The sequence below is a fragment of the Hipposideros armiger genome, unplaced genomic scaffold (assembly GCF_001890085.2).
Source record: "Hipposideros armiger isolate ML-2016 unplaced genomic scaffold, ASM189008v1 scaffold_799, whole genome shotgun sequence".
Taxonomy (NCBI): Eukaryota; Metazoa; Chordata; class Mammalia; order Chiroptera; family Hipposideridae; genus Hipposideros; species Hipposideros armiger.
Genome location: NW_017732149.1, coordinates 581994 through 598962, shown reverse-complemented (window position 1 = coordinate 598962; position 16969 = coordinate 581994). Strand labels below are relative to the sequence as shown.

Sequence of the window (16969 nt, the reverse complement as noted above, 5' to 3'; positions counted from 1 at the left end):
AGAAAGCAAATATGGCTTCCTTAAGCAGGAAAGGAATTTATGGGAGTTTGTGTTTAAGAAAAATTTGAGGAAGCAAGGCTGGGAACCAGGAGGGAGGCCCTTGGGCCCCTCTGGGGAAGGAGTGAGGGATGGACTCTTCAGGGCACGTGGCCCCGTGGGTGAACCTGCTGTGTATTCCTGCTGAATATTAGCTTCACCTCCTTACCAGACCCCTCACCTGCTCAGGATGCAAATACCAGGGAGACAACCCCAGAAGTCCTGGGACCGCCCCTCATTTGTGGAGACAGGGCACCCTGATGAGCGTTCTTGCCCTGGTGTATCCAGCTGAGATAAGGGAGCTCCCTCAAAGCCAAATTGGGATGCTATTATTACACAAAGAGAGGGGAACCAGGATCTACCCTGCTCTGTCAGACCACACATTCCCCACTCTCTGCCCAAAGCCTGAGTTCCTTTTCTGAAACCCTTGACGCTCAGCTGGTGGTTTGACTTCTGTCTGAAGGCAGCAGGTCTGGTGGGGGGATGAGTCCCGATGCTGGGGTACTCTTTCTTGTGGTCTCTGGCAGCACGCAGTGAGCGCTCTCCACCCAGCGCATGCTCAGTCCCTGAGGTTTGCAGATGGATGGTGCGAAAAGCAAAGCCCCTGCTCACCAGGTGCTCATCAGGCAGCTCAGGAGAGCTGACTGAGCAGCTGCCTGAGCTGAGCCCTATTCCAGGCACCAGCTCCACTGGAGTAAATAAACATGGTTCCTACTCACAGACACGTAAATAGACAATTTCAATGTGCTGTGACACAGCTATGAGAGAGTCAGATCCAGATACGTTGTCTGGGGGACAAGGAAAGCTTTCCCACAAGAGGTGACCCTGAAAGTCCCCAGGTGAAGACGGAGAGGGCACTGCATTCAGGAACAAAGTGCAGTGTGTGCACCAGGCATGATTATACCAGAGGTGGGAGGATGGAAGCGCAAAGCAGGAGAGTGGATAGGGGGAGGATAGGAGTCCCTTTCCTTTAAGAATGGTCCTGAAAACCCACATGGTACTTTCACCTGTGTCTCACTGGGCGGAACCTAGTCACGTGGTCACTCCTAATTACAAGAGAACCCGAGAAACTTAGTCTCCTGTCCACGTGGCCATGTCACCAGATGAAAAAATGGAGGCTGTATATTAAAGGCAGACGGTGAAGAAGGATACATGGGGACAACCAGCAGTCTGCCATCGGGACTCATTTTACAAAAGCCAAACTGCGTGCTGTGGGAACTCGGTACAAAAAGACACCTGAAATCACGGTTGTCACAAAAGGCTCCTGGGGGAAGTGTCATTGGCGCTGGGTCTTGCAGAATGAGTAGACTTTGGGGAGGTGGAGACAGCGGAGGCATAAGGGAGCAGCATGAGGAAAGGTTTGGTCAAGGGGAATGGGAGCTTTGGGCAGGAGGACACATGAGCAGGACAGAGGCCCTGGATGCCAGGTCCGGGACTGATTGGGGCTTAGTGGGTGGTGAGAATCTGTATGAAGGTTGAGGTTGGGTGCAAGCAGTCAGCAGAGGCGGCCAGGATCCCCAACCCTCAAGGAAGACTCTAGAAGCTGCTTGGCAGGTGATCTGGAAGCAGAGGAGGCTAGAATCTCTCTAGAACATAACAACTGATAACCCATAAAATACTCCTATGACCCCATATGCTCAGGATAAAGGCCCAGGTCCCTAATCTGAACACTGCTTCTCTCTCCTGCCCTCCTGACACACGGCACTCCAGCCCATCTGACCACCTTCCTGCTCTTTGCGCCAACACAATCTCTCTTGCCTCCAGCCTTTGTGTGGACTGTTCCTTCTTCCTACCTGTCTGCTCTCTTTATTTGGCTCCCTCCTGCTCATCTTTCAGGTTTCAGCTGAGATGCCCTTCCTTTAGGAATCCTCCCTGATCCCCAAGTATGGGATAGGATATCTTCTTCAGGCTAAAGATACCCTGTGCTGGTCCCATCACAACCCTTGAAGATACTGGGTTGTTTCTGCCACTGGATTGGGGGTGGGGCACTGGGTATGTTTTGTTGTTGTTGCAAATCCAGTGCCCAGCATGGGGCCTAGCCCAGAGCAGAAGCTCTGGAAATGGTGAAAGAGCTGCCCTTGATCTGATGAAAGACTGAGAGTTGTTCTGGTGTGTGTGGGGGGATGGACTTCACAGAGAACCCAGGCAGGTGAGCCCAGAGGTTTCCCAGCAGGCTCTCCTGCCAGGCGTAGGGTGGGGGGATGGGCTAGGAGGAACTGGGAGCTGCTCTGTTAAGGCCCAGCTCTCCTATCCAGGAGAGGGCACAGACCCCTGGTTTATCAGCCTCTCTCTGAGAGCTGCGACCAAAGGTGGACTGAACAGTGGCTGAGTCAGGAGTGGAGGGCCTGGAAGGGACACACCGCAGCTGGCCCAGCTGAGTCCCAAGCCCTGAGCTCCTCCAGCCCTCCTCTTTGAGTTCTGCTGACTCAGCTAACCTGGCCTGTCTCCCGCCCCTCCGTGCTCAGCAGGTCAAGAACGTAAAGCCCATCCTGAGACCCTCGCCACACTCTGAGACCAAGGAGGTAAGAGAGGCAGACAGTCCAGGGTTGGGCCCTCCTGGGTCCGGGGGCCTGAGCCTCCCAGTTCCTTTTTTTTTTTTTGCCTTCAGATCCCTTTTGAGAAGAACTGTGGAGAAGACAAGAAATGTGAGGCAAACCTGGCACTGTCCTTCACCCCTGCAAGGTCTGTAAGGCTCCCCCACTCCCACCCCGCTCTGCTCAGAAGACCCCTGTCGGAGCTAAATGTGTTCCCAGAGCCTTCGTTTCCTTCTCTGAGAAATGCAAGACCCTTGTGGCACTCCTGTCAGGATGAGAGAAGTTCAGGACACTGAGAGCCTGTGCATAGCTTATTTTCGTGTATTTAGCTTTTCTGGCCTCTGTTCTGGAAGCCTTCACCTCTGGCCCCCCGTAACTTTTCCCTGATCTTGCCCTCCAGATCCAGGGTCCTGCGTCTGACCCCCTCTGCCAGCCTCTCCGTGGAGCTAACACTGAATAACTTGGAAGAAGACGCTTACTGGGTCCGGCTCCGCCTGAGCTTCCCCCGGGGACTGTCCTTCCGCAAAGTGGAGATGCTCAAGGTGAACAAGAAGGTGGATGCCCACATCCGGGCGCTCGCCCCCTGCAGCTTCTGTCCCCCTGGGAGCCTCAGGTAGCCAGGACAGCCTGCAGATGTGGGCAGCAGCTGGTACGCAGAGGTCTTAGGGCCACCTCGGGACTTGCAGCCTGGTGGCCACCCTTGAGTTTTATGACCTGAGATACAAGTTGCACCCTCTGGGGAGGCCTCAGATCCCCTGACCCAAAAGTAAGGCTGGGGATACCGCAGGGTTAGTGAGAGGCTCTCATGAAATGGAGAGTGTGGACAGAGGCTCTGGGGCCTGGTGGCTGGCAAGATGGCACAGGTTTAATGAGATGGAGCTGCCTCACTCCTAACAATGACCAATGTGGTTTTCAACCCAGGGCTGGCCTGGGTTGTTTTAAGTACAACTTTTATTTTTTTAAATTATTACAAACGCACAATATATGATCCCCACAGAAACCTGGAGATTACAGAGAAGTTTCCAGAAGGGAATCACCCAGATTTCTCCAACTCAGCAGTGACCACTTTTAATATTTTGGTGTTGATCCTTCTGTTGATACTGACGAATTCCATCATTTACTCATTTGTTCTATAGTTGTTTTAAGTAACTGGTGTTTTGCTCTCCATGTCATTTTTTTTCCCCTCCATGTTTTTAAAAATGTTTTTACTGGGGTAAAACGTATGTCCTATAAAATTTGCCATTTTTAACTGTACAATTCTGAGGCATTAAGTCCATTCCTGATGTTGGGCAACCACTGCCACTATCTATTTGCAGAGCTTTATCATCATCTCAAACAGAAGTGCTATACTAGCAATCACTTCTCATCCCCCAACCCGCCTGTGACAACCACTAATCTGCTTTCCATTTCTATGAATTGGCCTGTTCTGGAGATTTCATGAGCAGAATCATGTTATTCGTCCTTTTGTGTCTGTCTGACATTGCATGTTTTTGAGGTTCATCCATGTGATAGCATGTATGAATTTCATTCCCTGTTAAGGCTAAGGATTATCTCATTGTATGGATGGACCACATTTGAATTATCTATCTATCTGCCTGTGGACACTGGAATTATTCTTATACAGCAATATTAAATGCTTCCTTCAGGGGCATCTCATAAAGTGATTAAGAACCTGCAACCTGAAATCAAACAGACCTGTGTTCAAGCTCCTACCAGATCCCAGCCAGATTACCCAGCTGTGAGATCTTGGGGAAGTCACTTTACTTCCCAGAGGCCCCTCTTTCTTTACCTGATTCCTTTCCCAATCTGAGGGTGAAATCTCCCACAGATTGTGATGAGGATGAAAGGTTTTATACCACTTGGCCCAGGTTCAAGCTCTTTGGAAAAATGGTTGCTGAGTGTGCAGCTATAGCAGCATTTTGAGGATCTCACACTATCCTCCCTGTGATTGTATCAGTTACTGAACTGTTGCTAGCTCTCTAAACTGCTTGATCACGTCCAGTTTTTCACTATTATAAATAGTGTGGCAGTGAGTGTCTTGATCTCACACCTCTGGCTGGGCCCCTGACCTAGAATGTGCTCTGAAAGGGACAGAGCTGGAGGACGTGGGCCCTGAGGGTTGGTGGCCTCTGGGGAACCCTTAGCCTCCCGCTAACAGGCTGTTCTCTCTTCTCACCCCCAGCCTCACAGCCAGATACCTGTGAGTTGTGAGGAGATTGCTGATGAGGCTGAGCTTCTGATGAAGAGCCTGTCTTGCAACGTGAGCTCTCCCATCTTTAAAGCAGGCAGCTTGGTGAGTGCCTCAAGGCCCTAGGAGCCAAGCAGCCAGGGGCTTTGAGCTGGGGGAGGGGGCAGGGATCTCCTGGCCCCCTCCCTCAAAGGGAGCATGTGCAGAGGTGATTTGCATCAAGTTGGAGAGCCTGGACTTTGGAATCAGACAAACCGGGGCTTGGGTTATTCGTTTGGTCACTTCACACATGACTTAAACATTTGGAAGCCAAGTGTTCCCTTCTGTATGATGGGGGTGAAACACCTAGCCCAGCGCTTGAGGTTCAGGGAGCCTCGCTAAGTGGTCACTGAAGTTATGGCGCCTGGGTGTGGAGGCTGTGAGGGGCCAAGGCCGCCTACCCCGAGGCCCAGGCCCCTCACTCCTTCATCCCCCCTCCTCCTGCCAGGTTGTTATCCAGGTCATGTTTCACACGCTGCTGGACAGCTCCTGGGAGGACTTTGTGAAGCTGCAGGCCAATGTGAGCTGGTGAGCCGGCCCCCCACCCCACCCCCACCAGCACCCCTGCCCTGCTCACAGATTATCCCCCATTCCTGGCCAAGCCCTTCCTTAACGCTGCCCTCCCCCATGTCCCCAATGCAGTGACAATGAGGACTCAGGCCTCCTGGAAGACAACTCAGACACCACCAGCATTCCAGTACTGTACCCCATCAAAATCCTCACCGAGGAGTGAGTCCCTCTCCTGCCACCCTGGAGGCCCCACCTGCATCCCAGGGCTCTCCCTCAGAACCCCTCCCTTCTGTACCCCAGGGGTGATTAGAACAGACTCCTACTCCAACCCCAGCACTTCTCAACACTCAAAAGAGCAAAGGCCTCTAAGAGGGCTGAGTCAAATCAGCCAATGGAAGAAAAAGCACATTGAATGCTGACCTCATGTCAGACTCTGTGCCAGCTGCACTGCCCAGCTCATGCCTTTCCTGGAGCCTTCAGGCTGGGGAGGCAGCTGTGCCTCTCACCATTTTACTAGTAGACAAACGGAGGCACCAAGAAGGAAGGAACTTGCCCAGAGTCACGGAGCTAGGAAGTGTTGACCCCTGGATCTGAACTTACGTCTGTCTCCCCAGCCCCACCAAGTTCTTTACTATTTTCAGCTGTGCTAGTTTCCCTCCCTTCCTGGGGCCAGCGCTGCTAGTAGAGGTGGGAGAAAGGTTTTCACAATGGCCCTTGCCCACAGACAGCTGATGTCAGTCAGGTGCGAAAGGCCAAACTCACACACACACAGAATCAGTGAGTGTCAGAATGTTGGGGCAGGAAGGACCCACACAGAGAGATCAGTAGTTGGATTTTCTCATTTACAGAAAAGTAGTTTAAGCCAGAAAAAGTGGAGTGGCTTCTTCAGTTGGCTCAGTGAGATAAGAACAGGGCCAGTGTCTGAACCAGGGTCTCTGGTGCTTTGGAACATGATTGCCAAACACTGATTCTGCCTGAAGTGGGATATGAAATGAGAGCCAGGAAAGATGATGGGGGTTGGAGGAGCGATGGAAGGGGTCATTGAGAAGTTGAACCGGGTTCCGGAGAATGAGGGTAAGGGAGAGAAGAGGGAGGACATTCTCACCAGAGAGAAGAGCACCAGCTACATCGTCGTTGTGGAGGCAGCAATCGGTAGGGCAGAACTGGGAGCAGGGTGTGGGCAGCTCAGGAGGTGGCAGGCCTGTGCCAGGACAGCAGGCAGGCAGATCCCACCCTGTGGGCATCTGGGAGCTTTGATGGATTCTGCACAGGGGAGTGGCAGGATCAAAGAGTGACATGAGGAAAGCCAAAGGGAAAAGGGGGTGAGAGAAGGAGTTATAGGCTGGTGCAGTTACCTAGGAGACAAGCCGTGGGGCCCGGGTGCAGTGGAGACGCTGGTAAGATTGTGTGTAGTGGGCAGAACCTGGCTCCAAAGTCCCATGCCCCCGGTTTCCAGTCCTGGCCTTCCACGCAAAAAGCTGACCCTCTCTACGGGCCTTAGTTTCCCCAAGGGAAACAGGGAGTCGTGAGAGCTCACATGAGGTCATGTGGGGCGGGGCAGGGGGGGACGGCTGGCTCTCCAGGCCCCGCCTTCCTGCAGACTGGGTCACGGTCTTCTCCACCTTCTACCTCTGCTCTCTCCACAGCCAAGAAAACTCCACTCTCTACATCAGTCTGACCTCCAAGGGACCCAAGGTCCACTATGTCAACCACATCTACCAGGTATGACCCTCAGCGCGAAAAGGTCTCTAGAGGTCACGCGTTCATTCAGCCCGATCCTGGGGACCAATCAAACGCCGTACCGTCCTCTGAGTCCCGCCCTCCATCTGGTTTCACACCCCTTTCCGTATTCTTTCACGGCCTCCACTGAAGTGTGTCTGGAGGCAGCACATTTTCACTCACTGCTTTCAGCCGCTGGATAAACTGTGTTACAGACCTTGAGAACCAGAGGCCTCTGAGAGAGAACCTAGTTTTTATTCCAACATTTAATGAGCCGCTGTTCTACTTAAGGTACTTTGCCAGGTGCTGGGGCGGCCCTAGGTAAAACAAGGCCCCTGACCACTCACCAATCCCAGGTTCCGTGCCTGGTGCTGTACGTGTACAGCCCCCTGTAATTCTCACCCCAGCCTGCGAGAGCCCTGTAAGATAGGCATCGTTTCCCATTTTACAGGGGGAGAGTCTGGGCGTAGACGGGTCGGGTAACCCGCCCAGGTTACACAGCTAATGAGGGACAGGTCCGATTCGAGCGCTTATGTGAACCGAGATGCGTTAGGGACCTGTCATTCCTCCCGCAATAAGCTCAGTGCTGTAACGGCAGCCTTCACTATGGGAACTCAGGAGAGGGAAGTCGCCTCTGAGTCTAAAGCATGATAGGTCGAAGGCTTTGTTAGAGCAGGTTCATTTTACCGTAAAAGAAACTGAGGCCTCAAAGAGAAAGTGCCTCAGCCAGTCACACTAGAGTCAGGGCACTCTGGGAAAGACGCCCAGCAGTAGGGGATCCCGAGCCAGGTAGCCCCTTCAGAACAGAGACTAGCGCTATCTCCCTGGAAACTGACAGGATGGGGCGTGGTCTTGGGAAAGATGACACGCCCACCTAAACTGAAGTAGGATGTTTGGAAGAACCAGTGGTGTTGGCTTCCCATGCTGTTCGCTGGGACAGCTCTGGGTTCCTGGGGGGAGGTTTGGAACAAGAATTTCACAGGTGGCCTTGAGGTTCAGTGGGTTTCTTCCTCCCTGCAGAGTGCCTGGGGAAGGGAGGTTGGTAGAAGGGGGAGGTGGGTGTTGTGCTGCGGCCCTGCGATCCCCCAGCTATTAGGGAGCCTTCTGACATTCCTGCTTCAGCCCAGAACCAGTTCAAACCCCTTGATCTTCCTCCATCCCTGAGAAGTGTCATCTGGTCTGGATGCCGCCATCCATCTCACCCCCGCTCCAGCATCTGAAGCCAAGCATTTGGCTCCCCACTGCCTGACACTCTGCCAGCTGCTGGCATCCACTACTTTTATCTCTCTATAGATTTACCTGTTCTGAACATTACGTATAAATGAAATCATACACTATGTGGCCTTTTGTGCCTGGTTTCTTTCACTTAGCATAGTCTTTTCTCTTCTTTTAAAATTTATTGGGGTGACCATGGTGAAGCATAGTCTTTTCAAGATTCATCCATATTGTGGCACGTGTCAGTATTCCATTCTTTTTTTTAAAAAAGATTTTTATTGGGGAATTGGGAAAAAAGATTTTTATTGGGGAATTGGGGGAAGGGGAACAGACAAGTTGCTATCCTTTTGTTCTTCAGTCTAGTTGTGGAGGACGTTGTTTCACTGGTCCAAGCTGGCACCATCATTGCGCTCTTCCTGGGTGAGGCAGATCAGTCGCCGGCTTCTGGACGGCTGCTCACAGCGGCTGCTGGCCGCTCACGCTGGCTGCTGGCCGCTCACGCTGGCTGCTGGCTACACACGGTAGCCCATGGCAACCCACCTACCTGTCGCTGGCGACTCATGGCAGCCCAGCTCCAGGTTGAGCTGTTGTTCAGCATCTTAGCTGTGGAGGGCAGTGTCACTGGCCCTCATATGTGGGATCCGAACTGGGGTCCTCTGGCATCCCAAGCCAGCTCTTAACCAACGTGCCACTTGGCCGGCCCTCCATTCATTTTTATTGCCAAATAATATTCCATTGTGGGCGAGTTCACATTTGGTGTCTGCATTCATCAGGTCGTGGACATTTGGGCTGTTTCCACTTTCTGGCTGTGATGGATCATGCCACTTACACATCCCTGTACACGTTTTCAGGTGGACAGGTGTTTCATTTCTCTTAGATACATAACTAGGATTCCTATTGCTCCTCTTGCATCTTGGGTCTCAACATATTCTAACCAAACTTAGTATCTTTTCCTAAGCCAGCATCCACTCTGGCTCACTTAGAATCCTTTAAAAGGACTTTTTCCTCAAGCAAAATTTCCAAGTCTGGGTGAATTTTTCTTTCCACTGTGCCAGGACCCACTGCCTCCTCACGTTCTGTTGTCTGTATCCTCTTCTCACTACTGCCCAGACTCAGTTCCTTGTCTTCTTGCATCTGGGCTACTGGCACTGGCTCCCAACTTGGCTTTGATCTGCCTCTCCCAGCTTCTTTCCATTCCATGCCTGCAGTGGATGGGTCCCCTGGAGCCACCTCGTCCTCTGCTGCCTTCCGTGACTCCCATCACCTGGCCGATGGCCCCCTGACTTCTTGCCCTCAGGCCTCTGCACCCCATGTCTCCTTTCTAGACTTTCCTCCTATCTGTCCTTCCAGGCGCCCTACCATCACTCACCTGGTTCTGTCCTAAGTCCCTGCACTTCCTTTTTCTGGATGCCTCCTCCATCTGTTAATTTTCTGCCTATCTTCCAGTGAAATTCAAATGCTGCCTCTGACATGAGAACTAAAAGTTTAATTTAACTGACATTTTTTTAAATGTCTATAAATGTTTACTGAATGAATAAATGATGGAACCCCTGGAATTTGATATGTATTTCCTGGCTTGACCTCCCTGAGACTTTCATGGGTGTCACTTGTTTACACATTTCTGGGTCTTCCAACCCTAGCACAGAGAGCTCTTTTGTCTAAATGATATTCAGGAAATATTAATTGAATGCACTTGCCACAACGAGTCTCCCAGCCTGCATGTTGCAAATACATTTTGCATCTATCCTTGTTAAATACTATTTGTTCGTTTACTCATTCAAAAACCTGCCCTTCTTGAGGGCTGTCACATGTGAGCAGCTGTGTAGAGCAAGTGAAATAAATCACAGCTCCTGCTCGCACGAAGCCTACAGTCGAGGGGAGACCCACACAGCAGGTACTTTCTGTCCTTCCGGGGTGCAGAATGCTGTGGGAACACAGGAGGGGAGCAGCCCTGTCCTTGGGGCTTCAGCCAGACTCTCAGCGTGGTACCTGAGTGGTACTTGGTAGGATGTGTGAGGGTTTGCCTCGCGGAGAAAGAGAAGTTCCTATAACCCACCCTGACCTGAGGACCACCGCCCACTGCCTGAAGTGTGGGCCCTTGGGCCTCGGCCAGTGACGATTGTTCTCTGTACCAGGTGAGGATTCAGCCGTTTGCCCATGACCGCCATGTGCCCGCCCTGGAGGCCTTGATTAGGGTGCCACCACCATATCACAATGAGAGGCCCATCACCCACACGTGGAATGTGCAGATGGTGAGTACTGCCCAGAGCAGGGAAGGATGCCAGGTCTGTGAGTGGGAATGAGTTCATATAGGGGAAAGGAGTGGGGACGGATGAACCCCGTCACGCTCAGCGATGTCTGAATCCGCTGGGGGGGCCAGTCAGGGAGGATGTGGATGCCAAGGTCATTTCTGGGGGGTGAGGAGCAAGGCCAGATTCTGGCCTTAAGGGGCTAGTATCCTCTCTCAGCTCTGGACTTACTGAAGATCCCTCCCCATCATTCCTAGGATCCTCCTGTCCCCTGCCACTTTGAGAATCTGGAGAGGCCACCCAGTGTGGCTGAGGTATGGACGCTGAGCTAAGAGACTGGGGTGGGGGCTGTGCAGGCTGCAGGTCGGTAGGAGGCCTCCCTGACTCCCGCTGCTCCTGTCCCCAGCAGCCTTGTGTGCCGGGAGGCCAGTTCCGCTGCCCCATCATTTTCAAGCAACAGGACATCTTCGTCCAAGTGATGGGAACTGTGAAGCTGATGGAGAAGATCGAGGTAGCGCCCTCCGCTGGCAGCATGCGGAGTGGTTGTGAGCCTTGGCTGGAGAGAGGGTGGGGGGTGGGTAGTGGCTTCCCGCCTGTGGTCTCCCTGCATTTCCTGTTCTACCTTGGGGAAAGAGCCCTGATGTTTACACAGATGAAAGAGTCGTCACCTGTGTGAAATTTGCAGGGCTGTTTCCATGGCTCTGTGGACAGTTCTCATACGTTCTTTACGGTACAGCTTTCCTTGCAGCTACGTGGAGTAGCACACTAGAATGCTGGGGTACAGAACTGAGTAAACGGGTGCTTCTCCTCCTTGAGCGGAGGCGGGCAGGAGGCAGTGGGTCTTGGGCCTTCTTGTGCCCCCTGAGCCTTCCCCACGTCCCACAGGCGGCCTCCATGCTCAGCCTCTGCAGCTCCCTGGCCGTCTCCTTCAACAGCAGCAGGCACTTCCACCTGTACGGCAGCAACGCCTCTGTGGCCCAGGTATCTTTTCACCTCCTCAAATGACCGGGAGCAGAGGTCAGCAGAGCGATCTGAGGAAGCACGGGGCAGAGCTGGAAGAGCCAGCGCTAGAAGTAGGAGAAGGTGTGGGCTTAGCTTGGTCAGAACCCCCCACAGCCAGAGCTGGCAGCCTTGGAGCTTTCACCACCTCTGGTGGGCAAGCCCACCACAGGTCTGAGATGTGTCAGGTCACGATCGATTTGATGGCAACTCAGCCAAGGGGTGCCAACCCCATTGGCAGAGTGTGAAGGGAAGGTGCTCTACGAGAGTGGCCAGGGCAGGCCTGGAGCTGAGGGAACTGGTGAGGTGGGTTTGAGAGCAGGGGGCTTAGGGCCGGAGAAGGGAAGCCGTAGCTAGGAAGGTCAGCAGGTGCCAGGTTCTGGAAGGCTTTGAATGCTGAGCTGAGATCTGGCATTTTCTCTTGGGACTAAAGGAAGCCACTTAAGGGCTTCAGGTGGGCCATGGTGCATGCTTGCCCGCTCACTCAGCTGGCTGCAGGGCGCACTATATTGGAGAGAGGGCCCGGGCCACAGTCCAGGCTGGAAAGGCAGAGACCTAGAGGGTGGGACCCAAGTCACAGGAAAGGTTCGTGGGAGAGGCCTCTTCCCTGCACACCCCTCCTCTTGTCCCCCGCAGGTCATCATGAAGGTTGACATCATATACGAGAAGGAAATGCTCTACCTCTACGTGCTGAGTGGCATTGGGGGGCTGCTGCTGTTGCTCCTGATTTTCCTGGTGCTCTACAAGGTGGGAGCTTCTGGGGGGAGTGGGCGTGGCTGAGGTAGGCAGGGGGACCGGGGACTGACAGGAGTGGGGGAGGACAACACCAAAGCAGGGAGCATCAAAGCTAGAAGGGGCCTAGGCCTGCGCCCTCCTGCAGATAAGCCTCCTGAGGCCCAAAGAGCATGCGAGACGAGACGTTATCCCCATCGCTTTACCGAACCCTGGCAGGGCCAGGACTGGACACCCAGGGAGAGGAAGTAGAAGGGCTGTCCTGCATATCGAGGGTCAGGCACTGGGATAGAGGCGCATGCCACAAACATGGGTCCTTCCTTTGTGGAGCTCACAGCCTGATGGGGTAGACAGATGGGAACACACTTGATGAGGGCTCCACTAGGAGGCCTGTGGTGAGGTAGGCTGGGGGAGTCTGGGAAGGCCTCCCAAGAGAGTGGCATTGGAGTTGGAATTTGAAGGATGAGTAGAAGTTTGCCAGATGAAGAGCACTGGAGGGTGGGGATGCCGGTTAGTTCAGGTGGTTAGAGCACAGGCTCACAACACCAAGGTAGCTGGTTCCATTCCCAAGAAGCTGTGCCCTCCACAACTAGATTGAAGACAGCTACTTGACATGGAGCTGATGGGTCCTGGAAAAACACACTGTTCCCCAATAATTTTTTTTTTAAAGAAAAAGTGCTGGAGGGCAGATATTCCATGGAAAAAACAAATATTCTGGGAGGGTGGGGGTGGTGGAATCAGTTTCTTCTTTCTGTACCCCTGGAGGTTGTCATTAACAGTTTTTTTGTTCCTATTCCTCTAGGTTGTACTTTTGTTAACGTGTGTGTATGTGTGAACACAAGAGAGAGAAAGAAAAGTCAGTGTATGTGTGTGTATATGACGAAAATGGAAATGGGATTAGACTGTACTGCCTGGGAACTTGTCTTTTCCTCTGGATATTATATCTGATGTCGTTCCATCTGAGCCCAAGCTCATCTACCTCTTGCTTTGTAACTGGGGTGGTTTTCTGCTGTCTTGGTGTCCCACCTTTTATGTAACAAGTTCTCTACTGACAAACACCTAGATCATTTGTAATTTACATCTATTTCAAACAGTATGACACAAAAAAGTTCTTGTTACCCATATCTTTGCACACTTGTCCAAATATTCTTTAGAACTAATTCCTAGACCTGGAATCACTGAGCCAAAGAATATATTTGTTTTGATCTTTCAACAGAGCATGCATGACACATACTGAGTACTATATAAGCATGGGCTCTTACTATTAGTATCGCTAGATACTGTCACATCACCCCCCTAAAATATTGGTACACGATGATTTTTGGTTTTGAGGGTTTTAAATCTTTTATTTTTATTGGGGAACAGCCATGGCCATTGCTTGCACATTGCTTTCATGTTACAATGGTATAGTTGACTCTTTTAAGGAGGGTGCAGGGCCGGCTGAGTGACTCAGTTGGTTAAGAGCTCGCTCAAAGGTTGAGCTCTGAGCAACAGCGGTTTGAGTCTGGCCCGAGCTGAGCTGACGCTGAGCTGCCAACAGGTGGCAGGATGGCTCAGCTAAAAAACAAATTTTTTAAAAAAAGAGAAAGGAGGGTGCAGCTCACACAGTGTCCCATGTGGGGATCGAACCAGCAACCTTGGTATTATCAGCACCACACTCTAACCAACTGAGCTAACCAGTCACCCTGGTACATGACTTTTTGATGAGCCTAAAGAGTGAACTAGTAAATGTACAGCTTTTTAACATATTGCCAACAACCAGGTGTGGCAGACACCCTTGACCCACCCCTGGAGTGGGCACCATATGTTTCTGGCACGGACAATTTCTTGACCTAAAGAGAGCACTCCTGTTTGGCCAGGACCAACCCTGCTCCATGGACTTTATGCTCACTCAGTTTTTGTCTTTCTGCAGGTTGGCTTCTTCAAACGGAACCTGAAGGAGAAGATGGAGGCGACTGCGGATGCCTCCAGTGGAATCCCTGGAGAAGAGTCTGGGCAGCCAGAGTCGAAGGAAGAGGCTGTGGATCCAGGCTGCCTGGATCCGCTCCATGGAAAGGAGACCCAGGATGGAGGTGGCATGGACTGAGGCCCAGGCCTGAGGTGAGGGCCCAGGGCTGGACTCAGGGTGCCTGGTGCCGGTCGCCTCTCCCTGCATGTCACTCAGTGTCCTCTGGCAAGTCACTGCCCCTTCCTACGCCTCAGTTTTTCTGTCTTGAACCTGGAACTCACTCCTGCCTGCCTCCTTTGCAGGGTCATAGTGAGGGTTTACTGAGTGAGGGGCCAGGAAGGCTATTAAGGGGAAGCCTTGGAGTTCTTAGATGGCCGCGGCTTCCACCAGCCCCTCGTGGTTTCCTCCCCTGAAAAAGAATGTCGGATCTAAATGTGGAAACTCGAGTCACAGGACCTAGTGACACCCCCAATCCTCTCATCCTCCTGCCCTTGGAAGCCCAGAGCCTTGCCCCAAATGTTTACCTGCCCAGAGCCCAGCCAGCTGTCCATTCACCTGTCACAGAGCAGTCCTGATCTGTGTCACTACATCCTACTGCAGACCCCTTGCTCTTTGGCTAAAGACCCAATTCCTTAATATGACTTCCAGAATCTGCAAAATACCTTTAATATGCCAATATGAGGGCCAGCCGACTGGCTCAGTTTGTTAAGAGCTCGCTCAAGAGTGCAGCTCTGAGCAACAGGGTCACCAGTTTGATTCCCGGCCTGAGCTGAGCTGCCACTGAGCTGCCAATAGGTGGCAGGATGGCTCAGCTAAAAAAAAAAAAATTGGGCCCTGTGACCTTCCTGGCCTCCTGTAGACACACCCCACCTCCTTTCTGAAGCTCCAGTCACTCCAGTCTTTCTCACTTGCCAAGCTACTTCCTGTCCCACTGCCTTCACCCAGAATGCTCTCTCTGCCTAGAATGTGCCTCCTCTCTCCTTTCCCTGGCTAACGCACTTCAGTCTTCAGATCTCTGCTTGCACATCACTTCCTCAGGGCCGCCCCCTAGCCCCGACTCATTTGGGTTCCCATGTTATGCAACTTAACTAGCCTACAATTGTCCATCATAGTATGAATTGTATTTGTTCATTGTTAAGTGATTTACTTAATATCCGTCTCTCCAATAGTGAACTCCATGTGTAGGGACCACACCTTGATATCACAGAGCCAGACACATAGTAGGTGCTTGACATAATTTCACTCAATTAGTGAGGGTGCCTGTGGGAAGATAGAGAACAAAGTTTGGATGGGTCTGTGGCATCCCTATTCTTTTTTTTTTAAAAGATTTTTTTGGGGGAATTGGGGGAGCGAACAGCGTTGGGGAATTGGGGAAGGGGAACAGACAAGTTGCTGTCCTTTTGTTCTTCAGTCTAGTTGTGGAGGACGTCGATTCACTGGCCCATGTTGGTATTATAATTGTGCTTTTCCCGGGTGAGCTCACCGGCCATTGGATGGCCACTCACGGTGGCTCACGGCAGCTCACGCTGGATGCCGGCCACTCAAAGTAGCTTATGGCAGCCCACTGGCCCCACTGCAGCCTATGCCATTGCCAGCAACTCAAGGCAGCCCAACTCCAGGTCGAGCTGTTGTTCACCATCTTAGCTGTAGAGGGAGCAGTGTCACTGGCCCTCATGTGGGATCCGAACCGGGGTCCTGCTGCTCAGAGCTGGCGTCCCAAGCCAAATCTTAACCAATGTGCCACTCAGCCAGCCTGGCATCCCCATTCTTACAGGCTCAGTTTCCCCATGCGACTGGCCCCTTACTCCACAGACCCCAACAGGACTCCATCATACCCGTCTGTGACCCCCCCCACCGTGAGACTCTGAGCTCAAGGGTGGGCACCACGCCCATTCACCTGGCTCCCAGTGCCAAGCACACTCCCTGCATATATTTACCCAATAAATGTGAAATTCTGTCCCATTTTGTGATGTTTCTGTGCTAGTACAACGTGCCAGCCTGGGTCAATTCAACAAACATTTTCTTCTCAACTCTTTTATTAAGTGGGACCCAAATAGTAGCTCTTATTTTTCTTTCCATTTTTTTTGTTTGTTTTTTTTGGCGATCATTCCCCTCAGGGAGTGACCTGCACTTGATATTGAAACAAGAGAAGCAGGGAGGTTGACACAGAAAATGAGAAAAGTTTAGGAGCGCACTGACAATTCTTGAAGATGTGAGAATAGACCTTTCTTTGCCCCCCCTTTTTTAAAAATTATACTTTATTGGGGAACAGTGTGTTTTTTCCCAGGACCTCTCAGCTCCAAGTCGAGTCATTTGTCCTTCAACCTTAGTTGTGCAGGGTGCAGCTCAGCTTCAAGTCCAGTCGCTGTTTTCAATCTAGTTGTGGTTTCAATCTAGTTGGCGGGGGGAGGGGGGGGGCGCAGCCCATGCAGGAGTCAAGCCGGCAACTTGTTGTTCAGAGCATGTGCTCTAACCAACTGAGCCATCTGGCCACTCATCGGCAGCTCAGTAGCAGCTCAGCTCAAGTTGTCTTCAATCTAGTTGCGGATGGTGCAGATCACTGGCCCATGTGGGAATTGAACCGGAAACCCTGTTGCTCAGAGCACACACTCTAACCAACTGAGCCACCCAGATGCACCCCCCCCCTTTTATTTTTTTAAAGATTTTATTGGGGAATTGGGGGAGGGGAACAGCATTGGGGAATTGGGGAAGGGGAACAGACAAGTTGCTGTCCTTTTGTTCTTCAGTCTAGTTGTGGAGGACTTCGCTTCACTGGCCCATGTTGGTATTATCATTGTGC

At 52.0% G+C, this 16969-nt stretch overlaps 1 protein-coding gene across 5 annotated transcripts in view; it reads left to right on the top strand.

Annotated features, from left to right (window-relative positions):
• The window catches only part of ITGAL (integrin subunit alpha L), a 35986-nt gene extending 21054 nt beyond the window's left edge, over positions 1 to 14932 (top strand). Inside the window, exons 19-31 of one of the 5 annotated variants that reach the window (XM_019628642.1) lie at positions 2505 to 2558; positions 2645 to 2718; positions 2971 to 3112; positions 4753 to 4863; positions 5246 to 5325; positions 5440 to 5526; positions 6954 to 7029; positions 10377 to 10493; positions 10748 to 10804; positions 10900 to 11001; positions 11376 to 11471; positions 12126 to 12236; positions 14134 to 14932. In XM_019628642.1, the coding sequence (XP_019484187.1) occupies positions 2505 to 2558; positions 2645 to 2718; positions 2971 to 3112; positions 4753 to 4863; positions 5246 to 5325; positions 5440 to 5526; positions 6954 to 7029; positions 10377 to 10493; positions 10748 to 10804; positions 10900 to 11001; positions 11376 to 11471; positions 12126 to 12236; positions 14134 to 14307 (1281 nt within the window). In that variant the 3' untranslated portion in view covers positions 14308 to 14932. Of the gene's footprint in view, positions 1 to 2501; positions 2559 to 2644; positions 2719 to 2970; positions 3113 to 4752; positions 4864 to 5245; positions 5326 to 5439; positions 5527 to 6953; positions 7030 to 10376; positions 10494 to 10747; positions 10805 to 10896; positions 11002 to 11375; positions 11472 to 12125; positions 12237 to 14133 lie in introns of all 5 variants that reach the window. The other 4 variants (XM_019628641.1, XM_019628639.1, XM_019628638.1 and 1 more) reach the window with 4 other exon arrangements.
• The last annotated feature ends 2037 nt before the right edge of the window (positions 14933 to 16969 follow it).